General features: G+C 39.2%; 1 protein-coding gene across 2 annotated transcripts in view; it reads left to right on the top strand.

Annotated features, from left to right (window-relative positions):
- The window catches only part of pdgfd (platelet derived growth factor d), a 51393-nt gene that overhangs the window by 12972 nt on the left and 18871 nt on the right, over window positions 1-19550 (top strand). The window contains exons 2-3 of one of the 2 annotated variants that reach the window (XM_020649630.3): window positions 11783-11993; window positions 13309-13486. In XM_020649630.3, the coding sequence (XP_020505286.1) occupies window positions 11783-11993; window positions 13309-13486 (389 nt within the window). The remainder of the gene's footprint in view (window positions 1-11782; window positions 11994-13308; window positions 13487-19550) is intronic. The other variant, XM_020649631.3, reaches the window with a different exon arrangement.

Here is a 19550-nt window from a genome sequence, read left to right as displayed (position 1 = left end):
AAAAGAAAACATTTAAGATGAAGATTAAGCTATCTGTATGAAGTAGAGTTTTGTCTTTTTCATCCCTCCATTTATGCATAACACTGTAGCTGACAATGACGCAGCACGTGTGCATGTAACTTTGAACGCCAATCTACTTTCACAAGATATATTTTTAATAATTAGTCTGTACGTCCAATGAAACTAAACCTGTTCTCTTTACGGGGTTAAGACAAGGGGATACTTAAGAGAGAATTCAGCATCTTTCAGGGAAGTCTAAGACCCTGCTACTATCTTGATGTCGTTGTCCATGACACATTGTTGGAAAGCAAATGTTTCCTAGGAAACATAACTGCATTGATTATGCATTTTTTCCGAGTGCTACTTTCTTTTACAGTTAGGCTTCTCTCAACCTGTGCGCTCCAGTCTCTCTCTCTCTCTCTCCCCCTCTTCTCTTCTCTGTGTGTTTCTGTGATTATGTATAATTTGGTGCCCTATCACCCATGCATCTGCTTGTTTGTGCCACCTCTGCATTTGGGTGTTACGGCTGCTAAAGCAGTTCCGCTAGTGTCTCCGCTGACCTGTCTTCAGTGCTGACTCAGCAGGTGTTGGTCCCCTCTGCATTATTCAGAGAGCTTAGCCAAGGTGTTAAGCAGGAGCACATCACAGCGGAGGGTGGGAGCCTGCTAAGTAGAGTGGCAGAAGACACAAAGAATGTAGGGATGTTAGCGTAGCGCAATACAGAGATTGGCTTGTAGAAACAGGACTAAAGCCATGCCCCCTTTTTTATTCATGCACATTTTAATTCAGATTTGAAGATGTACTTTGTTATACAGAAGTTACTTTCTCTAAAGTGATTCGATTGGACAAGAGGCATGAACGCTGATGTCGTGTGTTTATGTTCAATAGGAGCCAAAGTGGAATGTGTTCTTTGGGAGCAGTTAAGTTACATAGTTACATGGATATTATATTTTCACCTTTTCAAACACTGATTTTCCAGCCTAGTTGGCAGAGTGCAGTTCGTCCATCTTCTTTGTACCCATCGGTGTAATTTGTCCCCCTAAACAGGTGATGAATCATACATGCCTGAGAGGCACTCACGAAAGCTAAGTGGATGCTAATGCTAATCAAAGCCCCAAAAGGGCCACAGAGGCTCGCTGGTGAAGATGTAAGACACACTAAAAGGCTCCAGTACCAAAGCAAAAATTTAAATGCATTTCGAGTCAAAGTTTTTCCAGTGATGTCTCTAATGTGTGTATGCTTTTGAAGGAGATCACAAAGGCACAATAATGATGACTTAGCAAAAATCGGAAGCACACCACAACAAAGCAAGGGATGTACTCGCACAAGCCTGTGCATAACTTCACAGATGCAAACAAAGCATTTATTATCTTTTGCCTCTTTCAGAGTGTGACTCAGACATGCTCTTTGTCGCAGTCTATACAGTGTTTGATGTGCCGAGGTATCTTGGGGCTTTGTGGACTTTTCTTGTCCTTTTCACAGTACAGTAGCTGCAGCAATGTTCTCTATCTTTCCCCTTTTTTATATATATATATATATTTCTCTGTTCTGTCTTAATATTTTTTTCTCACTCTATTTGTTTTTCACTCAATCACAGTCCCCCTTGTTTCTCTCTCATCCATCCCGCTGTCTTTCATCTCTTCTCTGTCTCATTCCTCATTCTCAGCCTTTTTTTTCCACTTTCACTTTCTCTGTCTCTGTGTTGTTGTCTGTCTGTTTGTCTTCTCTCACTCTCACTTGTCTGCGCTGAGTTGTGTGAAGCTGTTTTGAGCGAGTGAGCTCAAGTAAACTGTTTTGGTCACGTCTGTGGATGTTTGTGTAACCTCCTCTGTCCGTGTTACAGGACATTCCTTTGTGTTGCTTCTAAAGGAACATTCACACCCTCTTTCCCCCTCACACACACACACACACACACGCACGCACGCACGCACGCGCACACACACACACACACACACACACACACACACACACACACACACACACACACCCACACACACACAAATGCCCTCACACAAAGTGTTTTAGCATATGCCACATAGCACACACACCCTTTCCCAAGAGGGGGTGGGAGAAGTGGATGTCTGCTTAATATATTTAGTAGATTTTTTTTACTGACACTAATTGACACTATTGACACTAATGAGATATGGAGGATAAAAGAGTGTGTGTGCTCATTGCCTGAAGTTACTGAAGGCTGCTGTTGGTTCTATTTTCTTGCAAGTTGTGTTTCGTTTGGGAGGTAGACTACTTTAAGTGTGTGTGACATTATTTGTTGAGGACAACTATTGATAAAGTCTTGTCAGTGATGTTCCTGAAGCACTTAAATATTCTGAAGGCTTTGAAACAGGATGTTGTATTAGATAGATAAAGATCATTAAAGGTAAATAGACCATAAATAGACACAAATAGATCATGAATATAACTTGGATAGAAAAGTTACACACAATTTTAAAGTTAAACAAGAACTACATAAAAAATTATCTATTCTGTTTATTTGGTTCTAACATTTTTTTTTAAATATGAAAATGTTTTTAATTTTTTTTTTAGATTCAATGCGATGGGCATGCCGTTTCCATGGCAGTGGTTCATTGATAGTTGATGACTGCCGTTGCTGTAAGATGTGCTTTCAACTTCTGTGGCATTGTATCAACTCCAGCACATTGTATCGGTCTCTTTAAAACAATTATACTAGGAGAGTGAAAGCTAGCTAGCCTATCATAAGCCTCCCACAACATGTTATTTTAATACAATACAGCTCAGCTGACATTATCTAAGAGCGGTGTCTGACTAATGTTAGCCAACTTTCTTAAATGGGGTCATTAGCCGTGATGGTACATTACCAGACTGACACAAACCCTAGTAGGCTTTAAATCTCAACACAAATTGGAGTGACATACATAACCAAGGAGTAGTGAGTACTCAGGTCACAGATGGGATCAAGCAAACAATGTCAGCCCCCTAGCTGTCAAACGTACAGTATGTCTGTAAAAATAAAAGTTACATTACTAAAGAAGAGTTTGTCACCAATGTCACAGTAGATGAAAAAAATCGCAAACAAAAATGGATTTTGAAGCATCTAAGTATTTTTTTTATTATGAAAGAAATTCATAACAGTAAAAAGGAACATAAGAATTAAAGCACAGATTATTCTAATGCTTTTGTATGTTTGTTAGTTAGCGCAAATACACGTGTCCACATTGTCTCAAGCACTGCTGATCTAACTGAGAGGTATGGCTTTAAATGGTGAATGATGACTTTTAAAGTGTGGTGTTGTAAAAAAAAGCTAAAAATACATTTTCAGCCGAATTTCCTCCATTTCTTAGAACTTGTGGATGAATGTTGCATGCCCCACACTGAACACCAATCCTCCTGTGATGTTTCAGGTCTTTTTCCCATCTTAGTTTGACATATGAAGATAATTCCCTTTCTGTGTCTGGAAATCCTGGTATAGTTTGGGAGAAATGTTCTTGCTGTTCCGTATAAACACTATATCCTTCTTATTTCATAATGATCTCTGTTTGAAAGGTACCTGAAAAAATTGTTGCTTTGTGTGCTAAATATTTTTTTAACATACTGTATGTCCAAAGTAATTTAGATTAAAATTAGGCCTGCATGAATTGAGAAAAATATGTAATGTCTGGTACCTTTTTGACCAATATTGCAATAACGATATGAATTGCGGAAAAGAAAGTGGATATTAGCTTTAACTCACAGTATGTGTCACCTGTTTGCAACATGTTCTCCACTTCATTGTCATTAATTAATCTAAGAGCAGCTGACAGTTAGCTGTAGCTTCATCTGACTGCATCAAATGGTGTGAAAACATGGGCATCATACACAGGCCACCATACAGCAAAATGTACACATGCAGAGTGAGAAAGAATTGCTTGACAACATTAAAATTGTTTTTTTTATATTTATTGAGATAATTTCAGACTTTCATGATGTGTTTATTGCAAATGCTAATATAGTGATAAGGGTGTCATCACGATGAATTGCCCGGCCCTAATTACAATACATTTTGACAAAAACTGTATGGCCATAAATCTATTGCAGCTGCAGTATTGTGTCCAACTGAAGGGCCATAATGCATGTAGTGTGCTGTTTTCTATAATTCATGTATATGCACACCCCAGCATCCTCCACATATATGTAACTCTCAGTTGAATGCCTCTGTGTCCTGCCTAATGCACTGGACATTCTTCAAACATGTACTTTCCTTCTTGATCACCACTTTGATAGCTAAACTGGAGCGTAACTGAAAGGTTTCTCCTGTCTTTCTATACTATACTCTGTCCTCTTCTTCATGCCATCACTCCACTTTAGCATCCCAATTCCCCACACTTTTACACTGCCATCGAAAACATGCAGTCTATTTGCATAAAAAACTAATAGAAATAAATGAGTTATGGCAGCGGAGGTGGGGGTGATTTTAACAGACAATCTGAAAGAAAAATAGATCATTTATCAGATGAAGCAGGAGGACGACAAGAAAAACAGTAGTGATGCACTATTTTTTTGGTCCATTCTCAATTTATTAATATTTCACGCCTCAGGGACCGAGTCAAACCTTGGTCACGCCTCAGGGACCAGGGTTAGTCTTGTTCCCTGAGCGGCATGACAAAGGTTTGAAATGCTTTTAAGTGTGAGAATGTTTATCAGGCCTCCATTGGCGCGAACCAAAGAAAAAAAGAAAAGAAAAATGAAAGCTTCGGTGTTTTTGTTGTAGTTAAATGAAAGGGAAAAAGAGGGAGGGATATACGGTGCAGGATGGAGGGAACCGAGAAAGGAGGAGAAAAGTGGGTCTAAAGTCGACACTGACCAAAGCTGACACCCCTTGGCATGCAGTGTTCACCTCCAGGATTTGTGTGTGTTTGTGTGTGTGTGTGTGTGTGTGTGTGTGTGTGTGTGTGTGTGTGTGTGTGTGTGTGTGTGTGTGTGTGTGTGTGTGTGTGTGTGTTAGCCATTTTCATGCCTCTGTGCTTGTGTGGGTGTGACTGAGAAACAAGGGAGAATATTTAAAGCTGATTTGTCATGAGAGAGTGGCAAAACAGTGGAGCCAGCACAGGCTTTGATAAGCAGCACAGTGATGCAAACAAACACACACACACAGACACACAACCCCACACACACACACACACACACACAGGCCTTGAGCTAACATTTAGCCAGATGGAAAAAGCTTTGGTTATTTCTCATGGGTGAAAATACTCTGAGGGTGCAAGTACAGCTTCCCGCATCAACAACCGATAGACACACAAGGTACAAGAACGCACACACACACACACACACACACACACACACACACACACACACACACACAGACTCATATGTAGCTATGAACAGATGTGCACATACAAGCCTGCTGAATACACATAAACAACCGATGACATAAACACAAACACACACAGATGGACACACATGCTTGCACAGTGTTTACCAGAAGTTTTGCTGCTAATAGACCATGTTCTACACTGTATCCAAACACAGGTGGAAACAAAGTGAAGCAGATAGCCAAGTATGGCAGAAAATGTTCTATAACCATAATAGTATTAATAAAAAAGAATGTCCTTTTTATGAAGTTAAATATTTCAGTAGATTACTGGCAAAGCTTCTGCCGAGGTCCATTCATGCAGCAGTCAAACTGGCTCATGAAACGCTCCTTAAATTCCATCCGTATTTACCAGAGAAGTAAACCCCAAAGTGAATCGAGTTGGCCTGCTTACATAGAACGCTGTACCAAGCCAAACCGTTTTAATTAAAAAGTCTTTAATTTCCTGTGACATGTCAGATGTTTTATATGCCTGTCTGCCAAATTCAAAAAAATTGATCGCTTTAACTCCCTTTTCCTGCCACTGAAATATCTCTAGACTTGTCTGTATACTTACAATGTAGTTTTCCCTTTCATGATTAAAGCAAGAGTTAAACATGTTGAGAATAAAAAAAATTTTTATTTCCATTTGCCAGGTAACAAGTGAATACTTCCAATTTGAACTGGCCAAGAAAATGAAAGGCAAAAACAACTTATTGTCGTTTTAACTTCTCTGTTATATATATATATATGTGAGAGATAAAAAAAAGGTGTTCATTTGTGAGCTTTAATGTGTTGTTTGAAGCCAGCCGTTTACCCCTCTACCCAAGCTACACTAACTGGCCAAATACAAGACTGTATAGTTATGAGATTAGTATCATACAGCTCTCATAATACTTGGAAAATACTTAAAAACAACCCTAACCCCCAGAAAAGCAAACCAATCCTCCATCCATGACAGTTCTTCAACGCCTGTTTTTATAGACAGAAAGTAGGACTGCCACCAAGAACGAGAGCAGCCACATAACATGTCTCCAGGGAGTTTTCCACAGCTGAAAGTGAATGTTCTATCTGTGTGTCCTGTTAGCTATAGTGCTGGGGAGTATGAGAATTCATTTTGAGAAGATGAAAGTCAGACAGGATATGTTAGACAGGGGTGGCAGATGTAGGAAATGGGGTTGCCTTGTTGTAGGTAATGTCCTGTGGGAGTGTGTCTCTGAGTGAGAAAGTATCATATGCACACTGTCAGTCAAGAAGAATAGCTCCTGGTTTGCATAGAATATACACAAGGATTAAAAAAAGCAGAGGTTTTTCATATAGAGTGACGCTTTTCTAGTCTGTTACTTCAACAAAATAAACTTTTAATTGAGAGGGATATTTATAAATGTAATATCTTGTCCTTGTTATCAGTTATTTTCTTGTAATTTTATTAATTTCCTCTCAGAACTAGATTGTTGGTCTCTGATGCATGCTCTTTGCAGGCTGATCAGGGTGTGATTGGCACTTGGATCAGAAATAGATCCCAGAGCCATGAAGAACATCACACCCTGGCACTGGAGGTGGGAGAGCCAAGTTTAATTAGCGAGAATTTTCCCACATACATCCCAGAAGACGTGCATTCATTCGAATACACACATACAATCATGAACTTTTTTTCCTGGCATATCCACAAGCACACTTCAGCAGGTCCCACGCACAAAACACACACACACACACACACACACACACACACACAACTTCACACACACACACACACGTCACACAGCATCATTGTCACGGTTATTTAGGTGTCAGATCAGGGGGCTGAAGGCTTAATTGTGAGTGTCAGACATTACGTGTACTCTACGTATGTGAGTGTGTGTGTGTGTGTGTGTGTGTGTGTGTGTGTGTGTGTGTGTGTGTGTGTGTGTGTGTGTGTTGTGTGTGTGTGTGTGTGTGTGTGTGAGTGTGTGTGTGTGTGTACTATGAGATGAGTCAGGCTGTCACTGATATTATCAGCAGTTTTGACATGATCTTACTTCCTGAGATTGCAGAACTTTAATTTTCTGTCAAGATCAAAAGAGATGTGTGTAAGTGGTTTTCAGCACAGTTCTGATAAAACACACGAGATAATGAGACAGATTCTGTGGTTTTGTGGCTTTGATGAGAATCATGAGCCTTTTTTGCTTAGTATTATGGAGTAAATACTAATTTTAGAGATACCTGCCATCTTTAATTGACCACCTATTTTTCCCAAGATTCCTTACTATTGTTACTGGCTCCCCAAGCCAGTGGCGTAGTGGTTAGTGTGTGTGTGCCCCCTAAGTACAAAGGCTATGTTCCTCCAAACTGGTGGCCAGGGTTCAAATCCGACCTGTGGCTCCTTTCCTCGCATGTCATTCCCCACTCTCTCTCTCTCTCTCTCTCTCTCTCTCTCTCTCTCTCTCTCTCTCTCCCTGATTTCCGACTCCATCCAAAGTCCTATCCCTCCAATAAAGGCACAAAAAGTCCAAATATGAATCTAAACTATTATTAATTGCTTAGGTGGACGTGGCATAAGAAAAACCATCAATCCCAACGACAATAAAGTTTTCTACTTAAAGTCTCTGTACACCATCCATATGTTTTTAATTTCGCTGATATTTTTTTAATGTGCTACTGGGAACAGTGGCCAACTTTCTGGGGCTCTGGTGTTGCCAGCAGTTGAAGTTCAAATATTTTTGGCTCTCTTCAGTCTGTTGCCATAGTTTACAGCCCGACTGGCAACTTGGGAAGAAAGAATGGAGTTTGGTGTTGAGACACAACATCAAGTAATAGAGTGTTAGCTGAACTTGCATGCAGATATTTGATTAAAGACATTAATTAAAGCTAAACCAGTCGGATAACTGCAATGGATTCTTGGATTGTGCTGGGGGGATTGCATCAGACCCCTCTGCTCTCCACATGGACAGTTTTCCTGAAACAGCCAATGCTCACTAAAATGTTAGAGGACGATACAACACCTACCAATACTAAAATCCAGTCATATCCAGGTTTTATTTTGTTTTTATGCAGAATCTGTGAATTGGATTAGCCTAATTTTAATGATAAGGTATAACTTGGATCAAATACTAGATACATTATAAAACTCTGATTATCATTTTTTATCCTTCAATAATTCCCCATCTTCAGAGAGCATTCATTTCCTATCGTAACACATACACCCAAGATATTAGAAGATAGATTTACTTTTACAGATCAGGATATAGAGAAACTTTTTGCAATTTCCTTGAAGTCATTTTTTGCTTGTCACTGACAAGACTTCCTGGTGGTGTGAATGAGGAGAAGAGAGGAAAAAGTGAACAGAGGAACAAATTAAACTGGAACTTTTATTGGCACCACATACAGGACAGTGTGGAGGGGATTTACTGGCAGAAAATGTCCTGACATGCATGGTTAAGCCAAGTAATAACAGCCTCTTCTAATTTCACATATTTCAATCATCCAGTGCCCATCCTGCCCTGATATAGTTTGGATGGTGACACATTCCTTTTTATATATAAATAAATATACATAGTTTGGCCTTGTAGCTTAGCTAATTGGATGTGGGGATAAAGTGCTGACTCTGCAGAGTTGTTGATGTGCTGACTTTACATCAATATAAAATAAACAAGTGTAGGATCTTGTAAAAGAAAAACTATACATCGTTCCTTTATTCAATTTTTTAAATATTTTGTTCAGTCGTTGATGTAGAAGCTAGCAATCTTACTGTTATATACTTAAATAATGTGCATAAGAAAGTCTGAGTCCTGCATTAATTTCCTAATACAAATGTGAAACCCCTGAATAAAATATTAAGGCAAAAGGTCAGCATGGCCACAGTTTTCTTTGAAGTCCATTGTACTGCAGATCTATAAGAACACAAAAATGACTCACTGAGTTTCTGAGACTGCACTGCCTATAAAACTGTACCCCTGATGTATGTGTAGGATTCTCTCAACTCTCTCTGTGTCCAAAATCATAGCCTAACACTCATTTGTACATCAGGCAGAAGAAATGTCGCTGCCAGTCTCTAGTTCCGTCTATTCTCTAGATCTGAAACAGAAAACTCGTTCGCAGCTCTCGACGCATTATACCATTCACACAGACCAAACAATAACTCACCATGAGCACAGCACTAAGCAACATTTAGCAAAGAAACAGTGGCAGAAACCTCATAAAGATTTGATGCTAGAAGCCAGCAGCAAGTTAGCAACCAAAGCCAGAATATTTTGGATAGCATCCTTTCACTGGGATTTAAAAATGCACAAGATGCCTGTTGTGCGTCTTTCCTAAACGAGTTAATGAGTTTTAGATAAAATTACAACATATTCAAAATAATGACAAGTATGGCTGCAAAGTTGAAGTTTGCTTGAAAATTAAGATAGTTCCCTCAAACATGGTATGCCCTAGGTCGGGGACCTATGTGAACATTATACAATCATCTGTCATCTACTCACATGTAAATCAGAGATCAGAGAAGAAAGCTTTTTGGATATTTGTGACATATTCTTGGACTCTCCCTTCTGATGAGAGAGTAAAAACAGTTTGATATCGTAGCCTACAATTATAAAGTTTGATTATAATGACTGTTTTTTAGTAGGAAAAAAAAATGACTGGGTTTTTATTTTTTACTAAAAATATTACAACTAAAAATATTAAGTGCAATCTTGGATGTGAGAAACTATAGATTGGCACTCCATATGCAGGACGTGACAATTGCCACACAGTCATGAACCCAAACTCCCTGGTGAATATATGTGACTGCTCACGGTTGCACATACATACACACTATGTACCCTGTTCCTCAGTGGCCTTTGTGGGTGAAAGTTCCTGACACATAAGCACTTTTATGAGTGAATGGACACACACAGAGGAGCTTCTGATCAGCAGAGTGGAATAATTCCTTTACTAACAAACTCACAGATACACACACACAAAACCACCCAGCAACCCACACACTCTCACGACGCACACACACATTTATGCAAGCATAAATGCTCATAACTGAAAGTATACACTGTCACATACAAATGCATTTACACATACACACATTTGCCGTAGGTACAGTGTTAATTACCAGAGCCAGATTTGGCAGTGGCTGTGACTGCTGAAGAATGCAGAATGACCGATGTGACAGAATTACTGACTGAAGCAAAGAAGAGCAAGGTAAAGAGAGGATAAAGGGAATGAGGAGAGAGGAAAAGAGGCAAGTTTGCAGTGAAGAGGAGGAGGAGAAGGCCAAAGCTTCATCATCATCTCCCAGGGGTGCATACTGAGATGCCTCGATTATGCATTCAGCCCTCTCATTCTTGCAAAAAAAAAAAAAAACATGCACCCCTCAGAAAATACAGCCCTGTCAGCCTACACCAGCACACACCCTGACCTCAGAGAGAGCGTGTGTGTGTGTGTGTGTTTCTTAGTATGTGTAAGGATTTCTTTCCTTCTAATTTTTATGGAGCCAGCAATTAGATGATTGTAACAATTAATGAGTTTTGTTGTGCCATATCACAATCAGGTTTATGAATGCATTTGATAATCAGGATTAGATATTCGGACGGGTGTGATCATGATGTTGATCAGTACTGATGAGCAGTTATTTGACTTCAAAGAAGACTTTTGAAATCACATTAGAAGAAGTCTGCACAGCTAATAAGCAGAGCTCATGACAGTTACCAAATTCGTCATTCTCATTTTCTTTTTTGGGAGATATGAAAGGGTTGATGTGTTATGATGAAGTGTGTGTGTATTCTTTTGACTATGTGTTTGTGGTAAGGTAGCGAAATAGCTTGAGCACTGAGACATTAATACATGTCTCATGTTTTGGCACAGCGATGTAATTACATTCACTGGAAAGGCAGTTTTTCCAATGACTTCAAATGATTTTTAAATACAGTTGTGGTACCCAACATGTTATATATGCCATAGTGTATTAAACATATACATTATATTACCTGTGTAGGGAAGTATATATCCATCGCTAGCCTAGGAAAGACAGTATTGTCATCAAAATCTTTTTTGGAGACATTCCCTGTCCTAATATATTTAGGGAATTCCTTATTTATCTTGACCAACAGGTTGGTCCATGGCCCTTTTCTGCATATATTAAATTGTTGTTTTTCATAACAGTCGCACAGCATACTTTTGTTGACCTCTGAATTTTTTCCACCAAATGTCAAGCTTGTTTCATATTTATTTGAAAATTAGAAAGAATGTGACTCACTGTTTTCCTTAAAAACCACTCCATTAATAGAATAAAATACCTTTATTGCCATTGCACATAGTACAACAGAATTTGCTGTGCATCTCGTTAGACTGATATGTCGCATTTATGTCTGTATTGTTAGTGTGTTTGTTTTACGTCTTCAATCTGTGCCAGCGTCTTTAAATGTTTAAGTGTCTATATGAAAAAAGCTGCTTTGCTTGTTTATTTACAACTGGACTAACTAACTGATTAGTTGTAACCACTAACAGACAGCAATCGCCTCACCACAGACTTGTACCGCAAAGAGGAAAACATCACAGTCACACCATCGGGTGGAGTCATCCAAAGCCCACGCTACCCCAACGCTTACCCCCGCAATCTGCTGCTGTCATGGAAACTGCTGTCGCCACCAGGGAGCCGCATACACCTGGAGTTTGATGGACACTTTGGCCTGGAGGAGGATGAGAATGGAATCTGCAGGTAAATCTTTGAAAAGATTAAAATAATAACCATTGGAGGGGCACAAAGATAGAATGGAGACGAGAGGATTAGAGCAAAAATATGAAGACAAGTCAGTATGATGGTATAAAATGTCTGACTTGAGGAGTGAAAAACATAATAAATGACATGCAAGCAGCTGTAACAAGGAAAAGGTCAAATGAAAGTAAGTAAAGTGAGGCTGTGAGAGAAGAACTGATTGGAAGGACAAAAAGGAGAAAAACAACTTTGTTGACGAGAGGTCAAAGTTGAAAGGACAAATATGAGCTGCATTAAAAAGGGGGGAAACATTTCTTAATGTACATATTAATCCACAAACAATAAACTCTAATTTAAAGAAGAGTTGAGATAATTATACAAAATGTTTAGGGGGTGGAGAGAGACTGCTTGTTGAAGTTTACTTCTTTGGCAAGAATCATAAGAAGCTTGTCCTTGAGGGTTGAGTAGCCGACTTTTTAATCCCCACATGTAACTTTGTCAGCTTTGTAAGCACTTTGCTGAAAAGACAATGGGGAACAGAATGGAGGGGGGGAGAGAAAAGATTTGTGAGGTAGGGAGAAGGAGAAAGTAGCTTTGTCCTGTTTTTCAAATCAGTTTTGTATGTACTTGATTGGTGGACTCTAATGGAAGTTGACTTTGGCATGGATTGATGAAGTCACCCAAAGTATCCAAAACATTTTTCTGTACTTTTCAAGCACTATGACAGGCCGGTGAAGTGATTTGAGACTTTTTGTGATGTGATCCTTTTATTGGTTATAGAAACACAGTGCTCACGGAAGTAGTCATTAAGATCTGAGAACAGTGCAATAACCAATCATCAGATAAGGCAGGCATACTACAGGGGTCTGGTGATATTATTACACAGGTTTTTAGAAAAGTTTGACTTATTCATAAAGACTTGTGAGATCCCCTGACAAGAGTTACATTATACTAAAATCAATTCACAACTATCAGTAAGCTGCATTTGACTCTCATTTAGAAATACAAATGTGCCTGTCATAATCCATCTTTTACTGTAAGTATAATAGGTCAAAGCTGTCCTATTGGTTTCTTTATTGTTTTACGTGATGTCACTTAGCTCCTAGATTTGGAAAATTAAACAGTCTGAATTGTGATTACCAAAAGAAGAAAACAACCAAAATAAGATCGAACAACGTCTTAATGTTCTGTCTTTGATTTGTAGTGACAGGCCAACAATACCATCTTTTCAAACAACATCTATAAAACCTTTTTTTTTTTTTTTTTTTACAAGGTTTGTATCCTTACTCTTTTTCTACCTCTCCCTTTCACACTACAGGTATGACTTTGTGGAAGTGGAGGACCAATCAGAGACCAGCACTATAATTTGGGGTCGCTGGTGTGGGCAGAAGGCGCCGCCCAGTCTTAACTCCAAAACCAATACGCTCAGAGTCACCTTCAAGTCTAATGACTACTTTGTTGCAAAGCCGGGATTCAAAGTCTACTATTCACTGCAGGTGAGAATTTCACTCAGACACACTCACACTAAAACACACACACACACACACACACACACAGCTGAGGAAGAACAGTGAGCAGATTTTTTGGGGGGACATAGCTCAGTGTGTTTTTTATATTTTGTAACATTGGGCTTAGGTAAAACGCTTCTTCACTCTTGTTCGTCTACTTGGCCATAAAAGGAAGACATGGGATCATGAGGGTGGAGAAAACTATGGGAGATGATGTGAGAATGGTGAGAGGTAAGATCTTGTTACACTGGTGGTGAAATGTGGAAATATATCACCCAAGTGTTCTTTCTCTCCCGTCCACTCAACTGTAGAGGGAAGACATATTTATGGGGGCAGAAGGGATAGCGGATGAGAAAGGGGTCTCTTAAAGGCTGTCAAAGGAACAGATAAGGAGATTAGCTTTGTCATTCTGTCAGGAAGAGGAAAGAGAGGGACTTGAAGATGTTCTCCCACCCTATAATAAGAGGGGGGAAGAGACAGAGCAGGGGAGAGACAGAGAGGCATTTAAAGATGTTCCACTGCCTGATCTTTTATGAGTGCCCAGGAGAAAGAGTGGAAGAGACACAGCGTCACAGACACACAGTTGAACTGGTGGCATTGCTTATTATCTGAGAAAAAGAGAGAGAGAGAAAGTGATAAGAGCACATGGAGGGGCAGAAAAGAGGATGAGAGAGATAGTGAATTTGCAGGCGACACCTTGCTTTATACTGTCATTTTGACATTACAGCTCCCGTGAAAACATTTACCCTGCTCTCATCACAATTTGAACTAAAAGCTCTCGCACATCACCAGCAGAAGCACATGTCATGGTACTGAAATCTTCCAGGAAAAAAGTTTTTTTTTTACCCCTTCAGTGCTGTAGTACTTCTATGTTTCTTTATCTCAAAAGCAATCACGGTTATGGAAAGTCTTTCTTACTTACCAATCATGTCCGTGGCATTAAAGCTTTAATGTGCTTCATTTTCATTTAGATCATATCAAGGTCATCTTAAACAGCTGGATTCTGTAGTTTCGGGCTAGCTTTGTCATTTATTATAAGAAGTGCATTGTTTGGGACACATCTCTTTTTAGTATGATTGCTAATAAACTACAGTTACAATGAGCGTGTCATTGGAATTTAAAAACACTCCTTGAAACACTTTCCCTTCTTCTTTGGAAAAACTACTGCTACGAAGAAATTAGTAACCGTACCAACATGGTATGTTGGAGGTGATTTGACGGTATAGAAAGATAGTTAGGTATAGGTTAGGTAAGATAGGTATAGAAAGATAGTTTAACATCATGTTTTCCATTCATCTCAGCAAATGTGAGGTGCTTGACAAATCAAAGTCCAACAACTAAGAGCAGAAGTTTTCAAAAAATGTATGGTTACAAACTGCTTCCAATTGGCGCAAACAGAAGGTCGGGCGTTTGATCGCCAACTCCTACAGTGACATGTTGAAGGGTCCTTGGGCAAGACACTGAACCCTGATTTACTCCTACTGTACTGCTTGCTTTTCTTATTAAGTTTATGAAGCAGCCTCTGTCATCTGGGTGAAAGTGACATGTAGTATAAAAGAGCTTTGAGAAGTAAGAAAACTGAAAACACTATTCAAATCCAAATCAATTCATTTACACAGGGATTGGATTGGTGTCTCTAGCCTTTTAGAGTTGGATAAAATCAAGATACAGGTGTTGCTACAGCAACAAGCAGTCAAAACACGTAATGCGATTTAAAAAAAAATAAGGAAAACAAAAGCTACAAACTTTGTGTTAGTGTTTTCTAGCCAGCCTTTAATAACCTCAACAAATATACAGTACAACAAAGTGAAAGTACCTTAAAATATAACTCCCTTATCTCTCTCTTTCAGACTCTCTAATTTTCTCTCCTCTTCCTCCTTTGTTATTTCTCCTCTGGTCAAATAATCACACCTTATCTGTACATTTTAAACAGAATCTAGCTCTTGGGGCTTATCTTATTTGATCCATTTTACCCATTTTTCAAAGAACTTGTGTCTGAGTGTGTTTTTGTCTTCGCATTTTGCACACAAAAATACACACACACACACTCACAAGGCGCTCATGCAGCTTCCCCCCCAGCTAGACAGGAGCTGTGTGTGCGGCTTAATTTAGCAGGTCTAATTTGTTCTCTCCAGACCTGTCGAGCAGATAAGAGGGAGGAGGAGAGGAGGCAGAGAGAGGGACGGAGGAAGAGAGAGGCAGAGCGAAAGAGCGAGATGATGCAGCATTGGAAAAAGAGAACAGGTGTCTTGAGATGTTATCAGCGTGTCAGCTAATGACTAAAACAACCTGAATGGAAAGAGGCAGAGGCAGAGAGAGGCATTTGTGAGGTAGTGAAAGTAGTCTAAGGTGGACTAAATGAAAAAAAAAAAAAAACATTGGTTAAAGTAACAATATCAGTGTGAGAGAGAGAAAATTTAGAGTGAAGCCAGATGGAGGTAGAAAGGTAACAGAGTGAATATTAACAAAAGACCAACACAATATTCCCATCGCTGCTGCTGCTAATCTTAAAGCCTGTTTTTAAAAAGCAGTATACTCCAGAGCTGAGAAATACTGTAAAACCAATGGAGAAGTGCCAACGACTGACCCTCAAGTGGCCACGTGAGGAGAGCCAATCCCAATCACCCCAATTTAAAATGCCCAATTTATCAGCTTTAACTTGTTTACAGCCTGGTACAAAGCACAGTTTGCTATGTATAGACATTTTTTCCTATTATTTACAACTACAAGGGGGTTGATTTTTATATAACTCACTGTTTAATGCTATTTAGAGCCTCTAAGTCATGTATATTTAGGGTGTGGTCAATTTAAGTGACAAGTCGGTGTTGGTAGATGCCTACCAGGTATCACTCTAGTTCATTCAGTTCAGTTTTACTTAATCTCATAGCTGTGTTATTGTTATTGGAGGTTGGAAAGGTGTAGATGTTGCTGTCATTCTCAGAAACGCCTTAGCTCCTCCCAAGTGCAACTACAGCTGTTAACAGCTTGTGGATTAGCCACCTTGATCTTTTCCCATGTCATAAGGGCATCCAATGTAACATTCAAACCTGCCTTCTCTTTCTCTCTCAGTAAACATCAATGGAAGGCATCTCTAACATATTAAAAAAATAACATAATAAGACATGATGACTTATGGCATTTATGTAATGCCCAGCCAAGTCAACCATGAATGGCTGAGAGAGCTTTGATTGATATGGATGAGGGAGCAATGTCAGTAATCACTGAGAAGACAGGCGTCAGGCATGTGCCAAGCATCAGTGCTAATTATGTGTGATGTGTTCGCTTCTGCGCAATGGTGGTTATTATAGATAATGGCTTAAGGATTTTTATCAAACAGCAGAATCTTCAACACTGCTATCTGTGATGGAGATGTCAAGACAGATTGCAGTCAGATTTACCATTTGGGTTATGGTAAGGCATACAGTATTTAATGTAGCTTAGCATAGTCAAAAGTGCATTTAAAAATATCTGGGTTTTTTTATTTATATATGAGATATTTGAAAAAAAGTTGACCACATTCATATTAGGTCTTAGCTCAATGAAAGTCTGTTTCATTCAAGAAAAGAACAACTTTGAGTCCATTTTAATGGATTGGGACCTAAAATGACCTTAAGCTCTCATATCAAAATAGAACTGCTCCCTCCTGCAAATAAACAAATGCCAAGTATCTGCAGGCAGCACTCCAGTCAAACAGAGACCTTACTCATTATTCATGTCACTGTTTTCCCTCCAAAATCACAATTCTTTGATCCTTTTTAAATCTTGTTTTCAGCGGGTGAGAATTGTCATCTGCAGTGCATGCTTACATGAAGTAATGAGTGCCTTTGATTGCACAAGATTAACACTTTAGGATCTGTTTGGTTATAAATGCTAAAAAAAAAAAAAAAAAATGAAAACACTTTGAGTGCACAAATCAGCCCTGTTTGAACAGAAGCAGAACATTTATCATTGTGAGACCACAAAACCCTATGGATCTTTGGTTGTTTTCAACATCAAAGTAGCAGCATTGTATTTGAGTGTTGCTATGCTAACTACTTCAGGGAAGTACTATTGATTAGGTAAGATGATCCGGGTTAGTTCCCAGAATCCCATTCTGAGTCATCATTCATGTGTGATTCCCAGACATGAAGTCTCATGGAATTTCCTTGGAATGATAGAGAACGAAATCAACAACACATTCATGTTTACGTCAATGTGCGTGTGATTATGCTTGACAGCAGCAACCATGTGCTTTCATAAACATTGTTTCACTTTGTCTAAAAAAATAATTTTCATTTTCTGTTGCTGCTAGACTCTCAGTAAAAACATCCTGCACATTTGAGAGAGATTGAGTAATAATCAAAAGTTGTATTTCCTTCATTATGTCCTCCATGTGGCTCCACTCTACATGTTACTCAAGGAGACTCAAAGACAGTAAAGTTTAATACGTAGACATGAACAAACTGCGGATTATGATGAAAGTATCCCTGTAAATGACAAAAACAAATCACTGTGCAGCAGTATAAGGAGCCTTTCCCTGCTTTAACTTGAAAATGAGACAGATGAGGAAGCATGAATGTGGCCTTTGTGATGCATCTAAAAAAGTCAAAGGTCTTCTGGCTGAAAGTGAGAAAACTGGTTATATGGCATAACATTGGACAGGGATCTTCTCTGGCCTTCCTCAGCCTCTGCAGCACACTTAATCTTCAACTGCTCTAGTGTCCAACTGTACAAAATGGAGGTCAAAAAGGCCGACTCCCTCGCGTTCCCTTCCACTGGACAGCTACAGTAAATAGGTTTTCTTTTTCCTCACTTGGGATCATAGTGATATTGTCTGAAGTTTTATCTTCAGCTTTTATGGAACATATTGCTTCATAGTTTAAAAGACTCTGTGTTTTAAAATGATTTACAGAGACATTTTTTTGTCTCACCATAACCTGTTAAGGAGTTGATTGGTGCACGCTTTGCAGCTTGACTTGTTATCATTGAGCAAAACTTCCTGTACAGGCAGATGCCAGATGATTAAAAAGATAAGTAGAATTATTTTTATTTATTTTAAAAGGAAGGTGTGGACACCACATGCTCTAGAACTAAAACTTGAACGTGTCATTTTTTGTCAGAATAGGAAAAGCCAAAGACAATACCATTAAGGTGAACATAGTTTTAGATCAGTTTGAATCAAAGACCTGCATTAAGGTCAAATCTTCTCTCTGCTGAGTCAAGTTTCTATTCAACAAAAACATATTATGAAGAAGCTGATCCACAAAAATCTGGCACACAATTGTGAGATAAGAATGAAAAGAGTGACGACAAGTCTTCATGCTCAGAGGTTTTCAATCCTTCAGACATGATCTGATCCTTGTCTCTTCAGCTTTTTTCCAACACTATTACGTGGCCCAGATGTTCTTGACATGAATATTTTTTACCTTAAAAGGAAATGAGGCAGGGAATCTGTAAACATGCATTTACCAATTCACACACATATACACTCTTACAGGAAACCTTCTGACCTCATTCACAGCTGGTTTGGGTGCTAATGTGTAACAGTGCATTCACCCTAAGGCCACATGCAAGAATCTGTTAAACAAAAACCTTTGCACACTTACTGACTTTGATGTCAAAGCCATCACATTTGCAGGCACAAACTTACACACACGCTGAGACATAGTGAGCACACTGTGTCTTTGAAGTGTGGTTGAGAAAGATTAACTGTTCCATATTGACCGGTGATGGTATTTAAGACGGAGAGAAGGAGAGAGATTCAATAGCCAGGGGGATTTTGTGCATGTGTGGTAAAGAGGGTAATGCCCAAGAAAGTGTGTGAACATTTATGGGTGAGACAAATAGAGAGAGAGAGACAAAGAATGTGTGCATGTGTGCCAAATATGTCAGTCTGATGAGTCTTTATCCCCTAAACATGCTTTGACCAGAGTCTGATACCTCACACACACACACACACACACACACACACACACACACATGCACACACGCACACACGCACACACATGCACACACACACACACACACACACACACACACACACACACACACACACACACACACACACACGTGT

Source organism: Labrus bergylta, chromosome 11 (assembly GCF_963930695.1).
Source record: "Labrus bergylta chromosome 11, fLabBer1.1, whole genome shotgun sequence".
Classification (NCBI taxonomy): Eukaryota; Metazoa; Chordata; class Actinopteri; order Labriformes; family Labridae; genus Labrus; species Labrus bergylta.
The sequence above is the reverse complement of the archived record's forward strand: the minus strand, read 5'-3'. Positions and strand labels throughout refer to the sequence as shown.